The sequence below is a fragment of the Bos indicus genome, chromosome 19, assembly GCF_029378745.1.
Source record: "Bos indicus isolate NIAB-ARS_2022 breed Sahiwal x Tharparkar chromosome 19, NIAB-ARS_B.indTharparkar_mat_pri_1.0, whole genome shotgun sequence".
Lineage (NCBI taxonomy): Eukaryota > Metazoa > Chordata > Mammalia > Artiodactyla > Bovidae > Bos > Bos indicus.
Window position 1 is genome coordinate 12413341 of NC_091778.1, and position 21078 is coordinate 12434418.

At 35.3% G+C, this 21078-nt stretch overlaps 1 protein-coding gene across 2 annotated transcripts in view; it reads left to right on the top strand.

Annotated features, from left to right (window-relative positions):
- The window catches only part of MED13 (mediator complex subunit 13), a 97586-nt gene extending 80704 nt beyond the window's left edge, over window positions 1–16882 (top strand). For both annotated transcript variants that reach the window (XM_070772593.1, XM_070772595.1), the window contains exons 21-30: window positions 514–733; window positions 1390–1581; window positions 1760–1983; window positions 3814–3956; window positions 4419–4577; window positions 4696–4881; window positions 6929–7077; window positions 8645–8818; window positions 12450–12550; window positions 12889–16882. In XM_070772593.1, the coding sequence (XP_070628694.1) occupies window positions 514–733; window positions 1390–1581; window positions 1760–1983; window positions 3814–3956; window positions 4419–4577; window positions 4696–4881; window positions 6929–7077; window positions 8645–8818; window positions 12450–12550; window positions 12889–13021 (1681 nt within the window). In that variant the 3' untranslated portion in view covers window positions 13022–16882. The remainder of the gene's footprint in view (window positions 1–513; window positions 734–1389; window positions 1582–1759; window positions 1984–3813; window positions 3957–4418; window positions 4578–4695; window positions 4882–6928; window positions 7078–8644; window positions 8819–12449; window positions 12551–12888) is intronic.
- Window positions 16883–21078: the final 4196 nt, after the last annotated feature.

Consider the following 21078-nt stretch of genomic DNA (forward strand, 5'->3'; position numbering starts at 1 on the left):
TTCCATCTTTAATACCTATAATAGATTTGGAGTTTTAAAAACTCATACCGCCATCAAAGAATGAAGCTTAATCACCAGTGAAGTTATGAAGTATGAAATGAATGTGTATTTTCTAAAAAGGTAGTAGACCACTGACTAAGTCTGGAAAACTGGTTTCTTTTTGGTCTAGCTCTGCCTCTAGACAGCCTTGTGATCTTGGGCAGCTCATTTAACTTAACTTTTGTCTCAGTTTTAGCACATAAGCACTACACTGTCGGACATTTCCTATACTCTGTGGTTTTAAGAATTCTGTTTCTTTTAATTGCAAACCTCTTAATGCCAAAGGTCTTTGTACACCATGAAATTGTGTACATTTATGATTCTCTTTGGAATGGTGTCCCTCATTTTTAGAGAGGCTCTCGATAGCACCCCACCCCCAAAGTGGGGAGAGGATAAGAACCTCCTTTGATGCTATTTTAAGAAGGTGGAGTACAGATTTTTCCCTAACTGTCTTATTTCTACTTCAAATTTTAGCACAATGGATCGAGACAAAGTGGGCATTCCCACAGATGGTGATTCACATGCAATCACTTATCCACCTGCAATTGTTGTTTATATAATTGACCCTTTTACATATGAAAATAAAGATGAGAGCACTAATTCTTCTAATGTATGGACTTTGGGGTTACTTCGATGTTTTCTGGAAATGGTCCAGACTCTTCCTCCTCATATTAAGAATACTGTTTCTGTACAGGTAAGAATGATAAATGTTACAAGTTTATTTAAAACAATTTGGTCCTGATAGTTCACAGCTACTATTCTATATCTAGATTGATTCTCTAAAAGCCAGATTTATTGACTTCATTTTAAATGATATTAGAAATCTTAGAGAGTTTATAAAAGATAAACTTGCAGTCATACTACAGTAATAATGGAGAATAAAAAGATTGCATTAAGTAGGGTAAATGTTTCTCCTGTGTTACTTTTATATAAACTAATTTTTAAATTCATTGGCTTAAATAAGAAAATCAAGAATGGACTGAAATAAGCTAGAGTTCTAAATAAGACTGGTTATAAAGTAAAAGTAGAGAAAAACTAAGCACACATTAAGTTGTATGAAAAGAATTGGAATTATTTCTTTATAGACTGCAATAGGACTGTGGCAGTCAGTGGCAGTATTAATCAATATAGCTGCTACGTAGAAATGTCTAAAGATTTTTATATAACTCATTAGTATAATTGAGTATTTATTAAAAATCTATATACTAGATAAGAAAGTATAATTCTTTATTATTTTACTTAGGTTCTGTTTAAATTTTCTAAAAAATTTTTTAGAGTTTTAAACCTACTATTCTTTTTTTATCTCTTCTTAAAAGTTTAACGTTTGTACTATTTGCCTTTAATTCTTAGATTGTTCCCTGTCAGTACCTGTTGCAACCTGTGAAGCATGAAGATAGACAAATCTATACCCAGCATTTAAAATCTCTGGCTTTTTCGGCCTTTACCCAGTGTCGGAGACCACTTCCAACATCAACCAATGTGAAAACATTGACTGGTTTTGGTCCAGGTTTAGCCATGGAAACAGCTCTTAAAAGTCCTGATGTATGTTTTCCATAACCAAAGTTATTAAATGACTACTTTGTATGATTTTATGCAAAACTAAGTGCAGGTTTCTTTTTAGTTCTTATTTTCCAGTTATCTTGTAATGGGTTTTTATTTTCAATAAAAAGTTTTTCTGCACTTGTATGGTGCCATAGTAACTTAACGTTTTATTCTACAGAGACCAGAGTGTATTCGACTTTACACACCTCCTTTTATCCTGGCTCCAGTGAAGGATAAACAAACAGAGCTAGGAGAAACCTTTGGGGAACCTGGACAGAAATATAATGTTCTTTTCGTGGGCTACTGTTTATCACATGATCAAAGATGGATTCTTGCATCTTGCACAGATCTATATGGAGAACTTTTAGAAACTTGTATCATTAACATTGATGTCCCAAACAGGTATTTTATTTTCTTAAATGTATCATTATATAAAGTCTTGGGATTATGGGTACATTTCATTTCTTTTATAGTGAATATTTATATTATATAAGGGAATTAATAATTTTGATTAATCTATTAAATAGACAAAAGAGATTAAAGCCCCTAAATTGTATATAATAAACTTTGAGGTAATGATTTTAGCCTAACAAATTTTGAAACATGGGACTAGAAGGTCATTTGCAATTTAAAATCCAGTAAAGCATCCTAGAACATTTATTTTTCTCAGGTACCATCTAAGATACAGTCCCTAATAAACTGAATTAACTTTATTCACTGAGAATTTGGGGCTTCTCTGGTGGCTCAGTGGTAAAGAAATCCACCTGTCAATGCAGGAGACGTAGGTTTGATCCCTGGGTGAGGAAGATCCCCTGGGAAATGAAATGGCTCCCAACTCCAGTATTGTTGCCTGGGAAATCCCTGGAATGGAGGAACCTGGCAGCTACAGTCCAGAAGGTCACAGAAGAGTCAGATATGACTTAGTGACTAAACAAAAAACAATTAAAAATTTTACTATTTAAATATTAGAGTGTCTTCTGAAAATGGTGGCCCTCTTTAGAATTCTTCTTGATAGTAGTTAGGTATCATGACTAGTTATTCATGAAGGCTGTGACTAATAGTTTACAACAGATGAACCTTGTATTGAGTTATCACTTAATAGACATACTGATACCATATTTCAAAGCTAGTGAACATTGCTTAAGAGAACGTGAAAAGTCCATGAAATAACTTTTGATCTTTCAGTTTTGGTTCTCTCCTTTATTTTCTTCTTTCTTTTATAAACATTCTGTAGTTCTAAGGTCAGAAATTGGTTGTATGCAAAAAAAAAATTGATTATTTGGGTATAGTGGCGCTGAAGAAACAGGTATAGAAATATTGATCTGTGAAGGATGAGAATGAGAATAGAGAAATAATAATACTCCCTTCCCAATACAGAGATAGTATATTGCCATTTTACTGAAAGTAAAAGTGAGGTGATGGTTAAGAGGTCCAGTGCTAGAGTCATAGATCTGGATTCAAACCCAAATCCTGGCTTATTGGCTGTGTGATCTTGAGAAAATTACTTTACCCAACTGAGCTATAGCTTACTTTTCTGTAAAATCAGGAGGATAATTTTATCTGCCTTATAAGGGTTCTTAGGATGAAATCAGGTGTTACATATAAGTTAGTTAGGCTGCTGCTTGGTACATAGTAAGTACTCAACAAATGATAGCTACTGTTGCTCTCCAGAGAGTGTTTATGTACTTGGCCTAATAAAGGACATGCATGCAGAAAACAGCTTTGTTTGTTCTGAGAAGTATGGGGGAATTTGTTCGATATTTTTCTTTTTTTTTTTTTTTGACATTTTTCAATTTAATGTATGAAGCAGAGGTTGGCAAACTCCAGTTTTGGGGCCATATCTGGCCACACTTATTTGTGTAACTATTGTCTGTTTCATGCTGCAGCAGCAGAGTTGAGTTGTTGCAGAAGAGTTTTGATGGCCTGCAAAGCTTAAAATATTGGCCCTTTAAAGAACGAGCTTGCCAGTCTCTGGTGTAGAGCACTGTTTTTGATGAATTTTGATAATTTGTGAATAGTTTTTTAATTTTAAGTATATATTTTAGCATGTATTAAACAAAATGTAAACTAGCATACCAAACCTGTAATTTTATATGTATTCTTATTTAGGAGTTGTGAAAAAATGTCAAGCATTAAAATGAAGGAACCAATTTTTCACAAATTCGAGCTCTTTTGAAATGTCATCATTGGAATTTTAGAAATGTTTATGACTGTCTCTATTCCATACAACAGAGCTCGTCGGAAAAAAGGGTCTGCTAGAAGATTTGGTCTACAGAAACTTTGGGAATGGTGCTTAGGACTTGTACAGATGAGTTCATTGCCATGGAGAGTTGTAATTGGCCGTCTAGGAAGGATTGGTCATGGAGAATTAAAAGGTAAATTTGTGTTTTTATTTTTTAATACTTAAATTTCTGTTTTATGTTAATTCACATACTATTCAAAGCATATCTAGGAATAGGTACTGAATAAAATGCAAAAGGTAGTAAAAACCTAGTATTCTGTTGTCTAGCGCCCAAATGGCCTAACTCAAATTTTAAGAGAACTTATTGCAATTTTATATAAGTGCTATTACTGCTATTCTTGTCATCTTCCAGTTTTATCCCCTTTCTGCTTATTAGTCAACTCATCCTATATTCAGTACATACTGTTATCAGCATATATTGAAGTTAGGGGGTAAAAGATGTTGAGACATATCAGTAATAGACTTTTGACTTGATGACTCTTGAGGAGTACATTAATTTCAAAACCATTATGTTTTAACTTCTGTTCTCTAGGTTGGTAACAGTGCTTTTACTTTGGATATTATTATTATTATTATTTACTGTTGATACCCACAGATTGGAGCTGTTTGCTGAGTCGTCGAAACCTGCAGTCTCTAAGTAAAAGGCTGAAAGACATGTGTAGAATGTGTGGTATATCTGCTGCAGACTCTCCTAGCATTCTCAGTGCTTGCTTGGTAGCAATGGAACCCCAAGGCTCTTTTGTTATCATGCCAGGTTAGCTATCTTTAGTTTATGTCAGATTTAATTCTTTATGTACTTAAGTTTCTAAGTATTACGTAAAGTTGATTCTTCATTCATTAAAAGAAAAAAATACCTTTCATTTTCTTTTCAGATTCTGTGTCAACTGGTTCTGTATTCGGAAGAAGCTCCACTCTAAACATGCAGACGTCTCAGCTTAATACCCCACAGGATATATCATGTACTCATATACTTGTGTTTCCAACTTCTGCTTCTGTGCAAGTAGCTTCAGCTACTTATACCACCGAAAATTTAGACTTAGCTTTCAATCCCAACAATGGTAAGTGAATTGTTCTCTGAAAAGTGAAAGTGAAGTCACTCAGTCGTGTCCTACTCTTTGCAACCCCATGGACTGTATTCCACCAGGCTCCTCCATCCATGGGATTCTCCAGGCAAGAGTACTGGAGTGGGTTCTCATTTCCTTCTCCAAGGGATCTTCCTGACCCAGGGATCAAGCCTGGGTTTCCTGCATTGTAGGCAGACGCTTTATCATCTGAGCCACTAGGGAAGTCAAATTATTCTCTAGAGGTTTGCAGATATAAAATAAATCTGGGTGATTCTGACTGATTATAGATTGGATAATGCCTCCCAAAGCATCTGTGTCCTGTATATGTTCCTGAAACCTGTGATTGTTAACATTATATGCATGTGCTTGCAGATCTGAGTAAAGATCTAAGATGGAGAGATTACTCTTGCTTATGCAGCTGGGCCCGAAACGCAGTCTTATATATCCATAGAAGAGAAATTTGACTGTACACAAAAGAGGAGAGGACCGTGTAGTGGGAACAGAGGAAAGCAGAGTCAGAAATGACTGCTGCTGACTTTGAAGATGGAGGAAAGAGCATGAGCCAAGGCAAATAGGAATAGATGTTGGAAAAGACATGGAAACAGATTTTTCCCCTGGAGCCTTGAGGGAGAGCACACCCCTGCCTATACCTAGATTTTTGGCCTAATGACTAGCATTTTGATTTCAATCCAGTAAAACTGAATTTAGACTTCTGACCTCCAGAACTGGAAGAAAATAATGTTTGTTGTTTAAACATGTTTTTGGAAATTTGTTAAACTGCTACAGGAGACTAATACCATTCTTCTGCTTTATTGATATCAGAACTAATGCTGTGAATTACCCCATAAATGTTTACTTATTTTTTGAGTGATTGATTAATTTGGCTACACTGAGTCTTGCTCATAGCATATGGACTCTTAGTTGTGGCATTTGGGAATCTAGTTTCCTGGGAATCAGACTCAGACTCCCTGCATTGGGAATTCAGTCTTAGTCACTGGACCACCAGGGAAGTCCCTGATGTTTACTTAGGTTAAAAGGCAGCACTGGTCATAAAATATTTGTACAGTTTATGTACATACTGTTGAGTTACCTGTATGTAAACTTTGCAGGTCATTTTATATTCTTTTCTATTTTGATTTACCAAAATACTATAGTAATTTATAACTTTTCTAGATGTACTTGTATGGATTGCATTTTAGTACAAGAGAAAATAAGTGATGTTCCATTGTTGCTCTGAGTTACCTTAGAAAATGGCACATCTCTAAAGTCAAAAGTATGGGTAATAATTATTCTCCTCTTTTAATGTGTATACAGTAACTTGAGTATTTTAATAATAAAGAATTAAGGAATTTATTCTGACTAGTCTCATTTTAAATACATTTTCATTCCCAGCATTTGTGTTAGTTTCCTGTTGCTATTTGTAACAAATTACCACATTCTTATTGGCCTAAAACAACACACATTTATTTTCCTACAGTTCTGGAAGTCAGAAGTCCAAAATTATTCTTTCTGGGCTATAAATACAAAGTCAAGGTATCTACAGGGTTGATTCTTTCTAGAGGCTCTAAGGGAGAATCTGTTCCCTTGTCTTTGACAACTTCTAGAGACCATGTACGTCTCTTGCTCATGGTCCCTTTTTTCATCTTCAGTGCCAGCAAGATAATACAGTCACATCTTCAGTGACTCTAAGCTTACTTTAACCCTCCTATTAGGACCCCTTTGGTTACATTGGACCCACTTGGATAATCCAGAAAAATCTCCCCATCTCAAGACCTTTAGTTTGATCACATCTGCAAAGTTCTTTATTGTAACATATTCAAGGTTTCTGGAATTAGGATGTGGGCATTTTGGGGAAGGACCATTATTCAAAGCAGTCTCATGTTTATTTATGCATAGTTGATTATTTGGCACATGGTAGACATTCACTAAATGTTGATTACATTAACTCATTTTGGTTAAGATCCATTGTTTTAATCCTTTCTTGTAAATGACTGTGGGATATGAAAAAGGGAATATTTAATTTTTTCTTCCTTCTCCATAGATGGAGCAGATGGAATGGGTATCTTTGATTTATTAGACACAGGAGATGATCTTGACCCTGATATCATTAATATCCTTCCTGCATCTCCAACGGGTTCTCCTGTTCATTCTCCAGGATCTCATTACCCCCATGGCGGTGATGCTGGCAAGGTAACCCTGTTATAAATTCAGTTTATCTAAATGTCATTCATTAACTTAGTAATGGATTATATCAATGAGAGAGAACACTTTTTTCCCTTGAAAAGTAGCAAGAAAATTAAAACAGTCCATTCATGTACTTCTACCACAGAGAGTTGTACATTATTAAGAGGGTCTCTAAGGTTCTTCTTTCTCTGACTTTGTATTTTCTAGACTACTTGGCATTAATCCTTCTTTTAGTTTTCCTGCCACTTCACCATAGCTTCTACGTAGAAATAGGATTAGATTATCTGAAAAACAGGATATGACTCTAAGAGCTGCCATTCATATCAGAGCTGTGGACAAGGAACATAAAGGAAATACTGATTTTCCCATAAAAATAGAAAAAACACCAACCCCTCCCCTTTTTATTTTTACCACTTACAGAAACATTTTGTCTTGTCCTTCTGTTTGAACTCAAAACTATTTGAGCTTCATTTGAATAATATTATTTGAATGAAATTATATATATAGTGGTTATTTAATTATTGTAATATGCATATGTTTACATATGTTTAAAGAAGGATCTTTGTTTGACCTTACTTTGCATCCTTTCCTTTTTCTTTTTTAAGTGGAAAGAAATGAAATGATGGGAAAAAAGAAACAAATAAGGAAAAGCACCAATAATCATACCAGTTTAATAGAACCAGTTTTTTGGGATCTTAGTTCCCAGATCAGGACTGAAACTGCATCCTTGGCAGAGAAAGAGTTGAGTCCTAGCCACTGGACCATCAGGGAATTCCCTTAGCAGCTTTTTAATTGCATTGTTCCTTTACCAGAGTTTGTTCTCACTGCTGTTCAGTTCCTAAGTCATGTCCAATTCTTTGCAGTCCCATGGACCACGGCATGCCAGGCTCCTGGGTTCTTCACTATCTCCTGAGTTTGTTCAAATTTATGTCCATTGAGTCAGCAATACTATCTAGTTTGTTACATCATTCCCCAAATATTGGACACTTAAATCTTTTATTTTTTTCTGTTGTAGGTAATAATTGCAGTGAACATTTCCTGTTGATACATCAGTTTTCTTTTTATCTGTTTCCTTAAATAGCAAAGAATGTGTTAACTAGTCTAAAGGATCTGAGCATTGCCATAATGCCTTCCAAATGACTCTTAATTGCATTTTATAGATAGTGCTACATGAACAAAGATAAATTCAGTCCACCTTTTGGATTGGGATACGATCATGAATTAGTTGAGAGGGTATTAGGAAATAAGTTAGAAAGTTCATTGAATGTTTTGTACTTTTGAGTCAGCTACAAAGATTTATACACACACTCACATGCTGAACATGTGCTTGGCATAATAATACAAACTTGTTAAAATAGTATATTTTCTTAAAACTCTTAAAATTCATTTATTTAATGCTATTACTAATTATGATACATATTTATTATATCCAGTTATACTGGATATTTTTTAAAATATCCAGTATTTTTTAAATTGAAGTAATTAGATAATGAGACTGATAGTAAAAAACCATTCTGTATTTATAGCTATTATAGTAAATGAATTAACATATTTTTAATTTTGTCTTTTTAAGGGTCAAGGTACTGATCGACTACTTTCAACAGAATCTCATGATGAAGTAACTAATATTCTTCAGCAACCATTGGCCCTTGGTTACTTTGTATCAACTGCCAAAGCGGGTCCCTTACCTGACTGGTTCTGGTCAGCATGTCCTCAAGCACAATATCAGTGTCCCCTTTTTCTTAAGGTATTGCTCTTATTTTTTTTCTGGCCAGTTCCTGAGTGATGCTGATTGACCACTTAAGTCCTAAGAAGTATGGAAGTGATGTTTTGAAGTCTTTAGCTTTTGTCTGAGGTCTTAAATGCATTATCACATATAACTCTCTAGATAAAATAACAAAGAGAATAATTATGAAACAACTCTAATTCTTAAATTTATATTAAGTTTAAACTTTTAAATAACTTTAAATGGACTATCTGAGACCCTTGCTCTTAATTATTTTTAGCTGCACATTTAGAGTTTAGAGCTAGAAGAAACCTTGTATTAAAATACCTTTAACCTTTTCATTTTCTCAGTGAGCATGTTAAAAGTTCAGAAAAAATCATTTGTCCAAAGTCATAAATTGGTAGTAGACTTGATTAAAACTGGATCTTTTAATGATTATGTAATGTTATTCTTTGAATTATATCATAGTATACTCCTATTATGCATCATTATTTTGAGAACTAAAGGATTCATAATCTTTGTAAAAATGTTTACTATTTAGGTGCATTTCCCTACCTCCTTAAAAAAGCTTGCTAGCTTTGTGTAAATTGCTGTGTTAAAACTATTGAGTGGTTTTCAAGTAATGGTATTCTCAGACCCATAGTGACTTATTTTATCAAAACAAATTAATTATCAAGTGATATAGCAAGGTGGAGATAAATTATAAAATGGTAAAATGAAATGTGAAAGCTCTATCTAGAGTTTGTTCCTGCTGCTACTACTACTTTTCCAAAATAACAAATGCAGATCTGATTTCACTTACTCTTGTATAAACCCACCAGAAGTAGACTGGTTTATTCCATAAATTATGCTAACTTAACTACTTGCCAACTGATTTTTATTTGTAGGATGAAAGTTGAATAGTATATACTTTCGTTTTTTAGGATTATAATTAGTGGGTACTTGAATCAATAAGCTTGTTGCTGTCTTTTAAGCCTGTTACTATTAAATCTGATTCCCTTGGCTCACATATCATTGAGTCAGTGACATTTTGATTAAACAGTGAATTTCTGTAGCACATTCATGAAGAATACAAGAGCTGTTGATCTGAATTGACTGTTAGTGAGATAATATATTTAGAGAGTGTTGGCCAAGGTAATAGTTTTAGCATAAGACTTTTCTACCCCTTCCAGTGTATGTGTAGTGGTCTTGTGTCTCATTACAAGAACGTGTTCCCAGGGGGATTTCTGCACTTGTGTAGTAATCCTTGGAGTTTCTACAAAACAAAGGGTTCTTTGCTCCTTTAGGAAGTGCTCCATGTGCTTTCTGCTCTCTTTTGTTATTACCATACACATTAAAAGCTCTGAAAAACAGCAGCAAATAATAGTGTTTCACAGAACATGTTTTTAAGAAACACCACTTTATAAGAAGTCCAAGGGACTATCCAGATTCTTTTCTACTCAATATTTATTTGCAGAGAGGATAGTGTAAAGTGGGCATTCACCCTCAGATACAGTGTAACAAGATTAGGACTTCTGGTCTGAATTACCAGGTAAGGCATAACTTACCATAATTTTGTTCACCTTTTTTTTTTCATACATTCCATTTTATTTCTATACCATAGGCAATAAAATCATTTGGTATGTTTCTCTTGTCTTGGGAAAAAAAGGTTACCTAGATGATTAAAAAAATCTTTTTATCATTGAAATTAGAGCACTGCTACTAATTACATTCATTTATTTGTTATAATCTGCCATATGAAAGACTTTTGCTTATAACTCATAAATCAAGGGCCCATGGGCAGTTGAAACATATTTTTGGTTATATTTCTAAATACACAACACAAAATTTTACACGTATTATTGCAATTGTAGAGGAGAGCGCATCTCAATATAAAATAGTACCTTTTATAGTCGTACATCGAATGAGATCTGTCAAGAGTTTCTGCAGTCAGTACTACGTCTTTTCATAGCTCAACACTATTATATATTTTGACTTACAAACAAAACAGTTCACTTTCTTTAATTGAAATGTGAAGAAGAGTAGCACATTCCTTTCTTTTACTCTTCATTGCCATACCTAAGTGAGTGTATGAGTTGTTACTAAGCCTCCACTATGAAATGGAATGGGCAAAAAATGCATCTGTGCACTGTATTACCTAAGGTGCTCAGTCAGTCAGTCAGTTCAGTTGCTCAGTCGTGTCCAACCCTTTGCGACCCCATGGACTGCAGCACGCCAGGCCTCCCTGTCCATCAACAACTCCCGGAGCTTGTCAAACTCACGTCCATCGAGTTGGGAGATGCCATCCAACCATCTCATCCTCTGTTGTCATCTACTATGCCTTCAATCTTTCCCAGCCTCAAAGTCTTTTCCAGTGAGTCAGTTCTTCGCATCAGGTGGCCAAAGTACTGGAGCTTCTGCTTCAGCATCAGTCCTTCCAATGAATATTCAGGACTGATCTCCTTTAGGATGGACTGGTTTGATCTCCTTGCAGTCCAAGGGACTCTCCAGAGTATTCCCCAACACCACAGTTCAAAAGCATCAATTATTCAGCGCTCAGCTTTCTTTATGGTCCAACTCTCACATCCATACACGACTACTGGAAAAACCATAGCTTTGACTAGATGGACCTTTGTCAGCAAAGTAATGTCTCTGCTTTTTAATATGCTGTCTAGGTTGGTCATAACTTTTCTTCCAAGGAGGAAGCGTCTTAATTTCATGGCTTCAGTCACCATCTACAGTGATTTTGGAGCCCAAGAAAGTAAAGTCTGTCATTGTTTCCATTGTTTCCCCATCTATTTGCCATAAGGTGATGGGACGGGATGCCATGAACTTCATTTTTTGAGTGTTGAGTTTTAAGCCAACTTTTTGACTCTCCTCTTTCACCTTAATCAAGAGGCTCTTCAGTTCCTTTTCACTTTCTCCCATAAGGGTGGTGTCATCTGCGTATTTGAGGTTATTGATATTTCTCCTGGCAGTCTTGATTTCTTGTTTGTGCTTCATCCAGCCACTGAAAGTAGCTCTGCTTTAAGATTTATAGCTTTATAGGTAAAATATTTGCATATGCTTACTTCTGGCACTTCAGGCTTCCCAGGTGGCTTTAGTTGTAAAGAACCCGCCTGCCAGTGCAGGAGACATAAGAGATGTTGGTTCGATCCTTGAATTGGGAAGATCCCCTGAAGGAGGCCATGGCAATCCACTCCAGTATTCTTGCCTGGAAAATTCGCTGTGGACGGAGGAGCCTGGCGGGCTATGGTCTGCAGGGTCGCAAGGAGTCACACACTGAAGCTACTTAGCACAGTACTTTTTTCAGCGCTAGACCTAGGTTAATTTGCATAGTCTATGTTACATAGAGACTATACTCAGGTTTATCAGTTTTGTTCTTTCTTAAATGTTTACTTTACACATCTAGGCAGGTTATACATAGAAAATAATTAAAAATCCTTTTTGTAGGATTATTATGTGGCCTAAAAAGCAATGAAACTGAAAAAATTTTGTTATGCACTTAAAAATTATATAATGAATTAAACAAGAAGAATAGCCATGTTTATAGTGGCTCCCATTCATTACATAAGTCTAAAATATATTTCATCAAGGAGGAGACCTTGGGAAAATAAGGTAAAGCCAACAGATTTTTTTCCATTTGGCTGACCGATTATCTGTTACTTTTTAGGCCTCTTTGCACCTCCACGTGCCTTCAGTGCAATCTGACGAGCTGCTTCACAGTAAACACTCCCACCCACTTGACTCAAATCAGACTTCAGATGTCCTCAGGTACAGTTCTTTTTACCATTAAGCTTGGAAGGAATTATCGTGTTGATCCTTTCATAGTTTTGTCCTTTTGGGCAGTAGTTTACAGTTGTGTTACCTTTGGATCTCTAGTTGAATTATTTGTCATTCAGAATGAGTGCTTTCCTTTCTAATACATGTAATCTACCTCTGAGAACATTTTAATGAAAATCAGTTTTCTTTAACCTCCCCAAGACCCTCTGTTTCATACTTTAACCTTTTTTCTGTGTGTGACTTTTAATCTTATATGCCATCTTCGAATTTGCTTCCAAAATTGACAATGTAGGTACATACATGACTGACTTAGTTTACTTGCTTTTCAGGTTTGTTTTGGAACAGTACAATGCACTCTCCTGGCTAACCTGTGACCCTGCAATCCAGGACAGACGCTCATGTCTCCCAATTCATTTTGTGGTGCTGAATCAGTTATATAACTTTATCATGAATATGCTGTGATCTTCATTTGATGGAACTGTGCAAGAAAAGAACAAGGAAAAAGATTTTGCTGCAACATTAAGTTACAGTTATCTTCTCAGTGAACGTCATTTGTGATGGGGTCTAATTCTTATTACTTCAACAAATATTGTTTTGACTTGGGGGGAGGGGCGATAACCCTGTTATTTTTCATTGACTATACTGAACTCTTTAGGATGATGACTGATCATACACAACGTATTATAACATTTTCGTAGCAAAATTAACCTTTTTTTTTCCAGTCACAGTATTTGTGAAAAGTAATGAGCCATAGTACCCAGTCATGTTAAATGAATATTAAAAGCATGGAGAAGGAAACATGAGGAACAATGAATTTCAACATATGGCTTCAGAACATCAAGATGTTCTTGTATTGGATTATAGTATCTAGTATTCAAAAATGCCTGCATCTCTTATTTATTGTAAGTTTTTAAATGTATAAATTGTCTTATATTTCTTAACCTCTTTTATAAAAATTTTCCTAGAAGGTTTATACTGCCTTCTTGCTTTAAAGCAATTGGTCTAAAATATATGTAATCGTCTTAATTAAAAAGTTGCAGTAGGGTTGCTTTTAGAGTATTATTTTTTTGTAAGGGGGTGGGTGGGACAGTAAATTTGTATTGTCTTGATGTACAGTTTAATGGGGATAGAGGGGAAATAATGTCCATACCATTGTGTGTGGAGGATTTACAGCTAAGCTGTAGTTGCAGAGTACATGTACAGTAATGAAGTTCACTGTGTTTATAAATTGAAAAGGTACCGGGTCTTACAACATTTTATATCGATCACACCTTTACAGAATAACATGATGGCAATATACAAGTGATATTGTTAGGTGGTTTAACTTAGAATAAAAATGAGAATTCTTCAGTTATATTTTGTACTATGGTTTAGGGCTATGACTAATATTTCAGGCCATTTCCAGTGAAAGAAACTTAGTTTTACAAGAAAAACATTTGCTACTGAATGCTTAAACTAATTTTGGTGTTTAATGTTACATGCTTAAAATTTTTTGTTTGATTTAACAGTGGCACATCTAGGCATGGGAGTATTATTAATTATGAAAATTATCTTCAGGATCTGCTATAGGTTGAAATTTAGCCCAGCTCTAGGCATTTTACAAATTATTTTAAGAGCAGTCACTCTTGATTGTTTGACTTTTTTTTTTTAATTAAAGATTGGGAATGTGTGTGAGAGTATGCATATGTATGGGTGTGTGTGTGCAATCAAACTGTGGTGTAAATAGATTCTCAGTGAATTCTGGTATTCAGACTATTCCACTAGTTAAAGAACCATTTTCTAAACTTAACCTGTTTCCTTTTGCCTTTTTTATTTATTTAATTTTCTTGGTTTGGAGATGGCAGTCCCAAACACCAGAGTCTGTACTTTTCTATAACACAGCTCAGAAAAGGCAGGGCATATGCCAAGGAGGTTCTCACCTCCCTAAAGAAGGGACTTGAATTTTAGGGACTTTAATTCACCCCTTCCTTCAATGCAGCTTTCCCTATTCTTGTTTGCACATGCCAAGAAAACTGCTTTTATGCAGCCTTTATCCCCTTAAAAAATCCTTTCTACAGTGCTGCTCACAAGAGAGTCCAAGTTAGCCTCCTACCTGTGTAGCTGACTTGAATTCACAGTCGCCAAGTCTACCTGTCTTTCTTGGAAGCAGTCTAGCTAAATTCTGAATTTGTATGTTCACTAATTCTCTACAAGGACAAAATGGATTGTATTTACAAAACTGTAATTTGGTATGTTTTGTTATTTTTTTTTTTAAACTGAAACTTGTTTTGTAAATACTATATGCTTAGCTTAAATATCACTTTCTTATGAAAAATACAACTTCTTCAAATTGTGTATATTAAAACATTAGCAAGTCTTGTTTTTCCTATAGAGAAAACACAATTGGTAACAAAGGTTTTCAATCATTTGTTCAAAATTATAATGCAATCCCAGTGGTCAGCCTATTTTGAAGTGAAAATTTAAAGGTCACATCTGTGCATTTGTTCTTAAATTATGCTAACACACTACAGATTATGTTGGCATGTTTTGTTCTGTACTTAAAAAAATACTTGTCTGAGATTTGAGGGGAAAGATGCTTATTTGAAATTTGTATTAAAATGGTATTCTTTTTTATATATTTTATTATCTCAGTAGTGACTCTTTAAAAAATATACTCTCAGTTGTTTAAAATCACTAATCTATAGTAACCACACCTCAGTTTGAAAACATATTTTTAAAAAATTATTCCCTGACAGTTTCTTTTATATGGAGCCATAAGAAAGGAACCCATTACATGATTCCTTTTTATCTGGGAATCAAGGAATAGTTCCCAAATATATAGGATTTACTGATAAGATTTTTTTCTTCCCTTCATATATAAATTCACACTCAAATGGAAAATTATTAAATAGCCATTCGAAAAGGTCAGGAAACTTGTTTCAGGAAAAAAAAAAAATTAAGCCCTTTGTGCAGGATGATGGATCTGACTTACTAGTGTAGTCACAGACAAGTTTTGTTTAAATAGGTAAGCAAAGTAATATACTTTATACCAGTTGATCACCAACACCATGACTTCTTTGTTACAGTGCTAATGTCTGTTTTTTGTGCAGTTATCCATTACAAAGTGGGGTGGGAGTTGAGTATTTTGGCATTTTAAAGGATTAGTTATATAATGTCTGCTTCCAGCCAGTGAGAAACATCTAGCCATACCTTTCTTATGCAAGCCATTCAGTTATCAGGACTGTGAATTAACACTGTATGAATAAATTTCTGTACACCTTATTGTTTGGCCACAAGGCCACCAAGTGTACTTATATGTAATCCTTAAATTTTAAAGTAGCTGTAATTTTTAAATCTTTCTAACTTTTCTTAAACCACTAAAAATTAAGCTCTTACTACTTAGTCAACTATCCTCAGCTGTATTCGTACTCAATTGTCAGTATGGCACAGATTACTGTATTTAAATATTCTCCTTTCGTCTTCATATTTACCTTCTGAGGTAATTTTTTAACTTAATGTGTTACTACAAAGATTTGCAGATCTTTAATCAAGCACTATGTTAATACTGTAATATCAAAATACTATGTTGCGTTATTTAAAATGTTCAAATTGAATACATTAAAATGAAGTTTTTAAATGCTGTTGCATCATATAATTTGCTACTCATCCACTATGGCATCACATATCAGTCTATTAATACATTTAATGTTGCATGAGTGATGTTTTCGTCTGGGTTTCCTTTAAGACTTTAGTTTGTCTAAATTAAGGAAAAATGTTTTTGACATAAAATTCTTTTGCTTCCCTGCAACCCTCAAAAAAATATGCTAGAAAATCTTTACCATTCAGTTTTTCTTGATGTTTTAATGGGCCCAGAACTGTGGTTTAAATTTTTATATATGTGTTTTCTTTTTTGTGGAGTATTAATTTAAAACTGGATTTGGGACCTAAAATACTCCTCAGGTTGATGTATTCATGAAGTTTTAAAATAGCTTTAGTTTTCAGAGTAAACTGGATTTGTGGACCTTAAAGTTACTGAGTTTAAACTATAAATTGTAATGTCATTACTGGACATGTCAGCATCAACTCTCTCAAAATAGCTTGGTCACTTTATGAAGGGGCGTTTTAAAGTTGTTTAGCAGTGACATTTAATATGGTCCAATTGCTTTTTTTTTTTTTTTTTAACGTGACAAAAAGAGAATAAGGAACAAACACTATTGCTGCCGAATGCCATAACACTGAGTTGTACAAATTGTGATTGAGGAAATGAAAAGGTTTATACTTTTTAAAAAAAAAAACAAAAACAAAAAAAACTTCAAATGGAATAAATTATTCATGAAGCCTTCATTGTGGTGTCTCATTCTCTTGAAAATATTTCCATCTTAAATTCATGTTAAAAGTGGTAGTGGTATTTTTATGTCACTTATAAATGAAAAGGGGCAATCTAAAAACTGATGAGCTTTTAATTTCTTTGAAGTATTTTGCTTTGTAAAAGATTTTAATCATACATCAGTGTATACTATACAGGAAAATTGTATTTATACATATAAATTCCTTTTAGGCTGATTAGTTTCATATTAGTTTTCTAGTCTAGACAAGTTACCTTGAAATACTGAAAGCTTAGTTCTGTACTATAAAAAATTGCCTAAGTGTTATTGAAACATAAAGTAGGTGGGTGGGAGGTGTGTTGGTTTGTTTTTGGTTTTTTGCAGCACAGAATGGCTTGTGGGATCTCAGTTCCCAGACAAGGGATTGAACCTAGGCTTTCAGTAGTAAAAACGTGGAGTCCCAACCACAGGACTACCAGAGAATTTCCAGAGAAGTGTTGTTCACATATAAACAACCAATTGAAAAATAGCTCTGCCGATTTTGTTTAAGCAGCTGTTCAAAGTATTTTTGTCCAAACTTAAGCTGAGTAAGGACAAATCCCAAAATTGTGCTCATTTTAAAATTGGTGGTCATTTCTGACAGCAGAAGTAAAAAAAGAATCCTTTAAAAAGGTGTGAATGTCATTGGAATTTCTAAATTTTTTTTTCTGTCAAGAGAAGACAAAAAAATTATAAATATATATTTTTATTACATCTGGTCATTCTCTACCTTTAAAAACAATTTAGCAATCAGTTCAATTCAGTCACTTAACGTGTCTGACTCTGCAACCCATAGACTGTGGCACACCAGGCTTCCCTGTCCTTCACCAACTCCTGGAGCTTGCTCAAACTCATACCGTCGAGTTGGAGATGTCATCCAACCATCTCATCCTCTTGTTGTCCCCTTCTCCTCCTGCCTTCAATCTTTCCCAGCATCAGGATCTTTTCCAGTGAGTCAGTTCTTTGAATCAGGTGGCCAAAGTATTGGAATTTCAGCTTCTGCATCAGTCCTTCCAATGAATATTCAGGACTGATTTCCTTTAGGATGGACTGGTTTGATGTTGCAGTCCAAGGGACTCTGAAGAGTCCTCTCCAACACCACAGTTCAAAAACATAAATTCTTCAGTGCACAGCTTTCTTTATGGGCTAACTCTCACATCCATACATGACTACTGGAAAAAACCATAGCTTTGACTAGACGGACCTTTGTTGGCAAAGTAATGTCTTTGCTTTTTAATATATTGTCTAGGTTGGTCACAGCTTTTCTTCCAAGGAGCAAGTGTCTTTTAATTTCATGGCTGCAGTCACCATCTGCAGTGATTTTGGAGCCCCCCAAAATAAAGTCTCTCGCTGTTTCCATTGCTTCCCCATCTATTTGGCGTGAAGTGATGGGACCAGATGCCATGATCTTAGTTTTCTGAATATTGAGTTTTAATTTTAAGCCAGCTTTTTCTCTCTCCTTTTTCACTCATCAAGAGATACTTTAGTAGTCCTTCACATTCTGCGTTGAGTTGTGTAATCTGTGTACCTGAGGTTATTGATATTTCTCCCAGAAATCTTGATTCCAGCTTGTGCTTCATCTAGGCCAGCGTTTCACATGATATACTCTGCATATAAGTTAAATAAGCAGGGTGACAATATATAGCCTTGATGGACTCCTTTCTCGATTTGGAACCGGTCTGTTGATCCTTCTCCAGTTCTAACTGTTGCTTCTTGACCTGCATACAGATTTCTCAGAGGCAGGTAAGGTGGTCTGATATTCCTATCTCTCTGAGAATTTTCCAGTTTTGTGATCCACACAGTTAAAAACTTGGGCATAGCCAGTAGAGCAGAAATAGATGTTTTTCTGGAACTCTTGCTTTTTCAATGATCCAATTGATAGCAATTTGATCTCTGGTTCCTCTGCCTTTTCTAAATCCAGCTTGAACATCTGGAAGTTAACAGTTCACGAACTGTTGAAGCCTGGCTTGGAGAATTTTGAGCATTACTTTACTAGCGTGTGAGATGAGTGCAATTGTGCGGTAGTTTGAGCATTCTTTGGCATTGCCTTTCTTTGGGATTGGAATGAAAACTGACCTTTTCCAGTCCTGTGGCCACTGCTGAGTTTTCCAAACTTGCTGGCATATTGAGTGCAGCACTTTCACAGCATCATGTTTCAGGATTTGAAATAGCTCAACTGGAATCCCATCACCTCCAGCAGCTTTATTCCAAGTGATGTTAACTAAGGCCCACTTGACTTTGCAGTCCAGTATTTCTGGCTCTAGGTGAGTGATCACACCATCGTTGTTATCTGGGCCATGAAGATCTTTTTTTGTATAGTTCTATGTATTCTTGCCACCTCTTCTTAATATCTTCTGCTCTTTTAGGTCCATACCATTCCTGTCCTTTATAGTGCCCATCTTTGCATGAAATGTTCCCTTGATATCTCTCATTTTCTTGCAGCGATCTCTATAGTCTTTCCCCTTGTATTGTTTTCCTCTATTTCTTTGCATTGATCACTGAGGAAGGCTTTCTTATCTCTCCTTGCTGATCACTGAGGAAGGCTTTCTTATCTCTCCTTGCTGTTCTTTGAAACTGCGTTCAGATGGGTATATCTTTCATTTTCTCCTTTGCCTTTCGCTTCTCTTCTTTTCACAGCTATTTGTAAGGCCTCCTCAGATAACCGTTTTGCATTTTTGCATTTCTTTTTCTTGGGGATGGTATTGGTCCCTGCCTCTGTACAATGCACAAACTTCCATCCATAGTTTTTCAGGTAGTCTGTCTATCGGATTTAATCCCGATTTCCACTGTATAATCGTAAGGGATTTGATTTAGGTCATACCTACATGGCCTAGTGGTTTTCCCTACTTTCTTCAATTTAAGTCTGAATTTTGTGATAAGGAGTTCATGATCTGAGCCAGGCAACTCCCAGTCTTGTTTTTGCTGACTGTATAGAGCTTCTCCATCTTTGGTTGCAAAGAATATAATCAATCTGATTTCAGTATTGACCATGTAGTGATTTCCTTTTGTAGAGTCATCTTTAGTGTTGTTGGAAGAGGGTGTTTGCTATGACCAGTGTGTTCTCTTGGCAAAACTCTTAGCCTTTGCCCTGCTTCATTCTGTACTCCAAGGCCAAATTTCCCTGTTACTCCAGCTATCTCTTGACTGCCTGCTTTTGCATTCCAGTCCCCTATACGAAAAGGACATCTTTTTTGGGTGTTAGTTCTAGAAGGTCATTGTAGGTCTTCATAGAACCGTTCAGCTTCTTCAGCATTACTGGTTGGGGCATATACTTGGATTACTGTGATATTGAATGGATTGCCTTAGAAATGATCAGATATTCTGTTACTTTTGAGACTGCATCCAAGTAAATGCATTTCAGACGCTTTTGTTGACTATGAGGGCTAAGCTATTTCTTCTAAGGGATTCTTGCCAAGAGTAGTAGATACAGTGGTCTTCTGAATTAAATTCACCCATTTCAGTCCCTTTGAGTTCACTGATTCCTAAAATGTTGATCTTCACTCTTGCCATATCTTGCTTGATGCTTCCAATTTACCTTGAATCATGGACCTACCATTTCAGGTTCCTATGCAGTATTGTTATTTACAGCATCAAACTTTACTTCCATCACCAGTCACATCCACATTTGGATGTTGCTTTCATTTTGGCTCTGTCTCTTCATTCTTTCCTATTTTGAGTGGCTTACTGAAGGAAATTATTTTTTTCTTCAGTATTTGTGAAGAATTCAAGCTGCTTAGAAACAGATATGTCCCTTACCTTAGGCAAATGTACTTTTTTACATTGTGACCCACTGTTGTACATCATGGCAAATTCCAAGACTTGAAAGTTCAGATGCTAGTTAATCCCTGGGAGTCTTTTCTTGTAAAACTTACTGCCTCATTCTCCGTATGAATTAAGAGCTACAGATTGAGAGGTAAAACTGTGGAATATGGTGAACAAGGAATATATTGCACATGCAAACGAACGATCTTGAAATGTTAGTTTCTAGGGAAACGGGCATTTAATGGAAGACCGTTATATCTCAAGTATGTTAAATGTCCAGGCTTTGCTTAACAAAATATCCAGGGTATATTGTTCTACTAACAACTAGTTGAGATAAGTCAATTCCCCTTGCCCCCAAGAACATGTAATTAAGAGTACCAAAGTCCAAAGGGCACACTGAGTTATTTGAAAGAT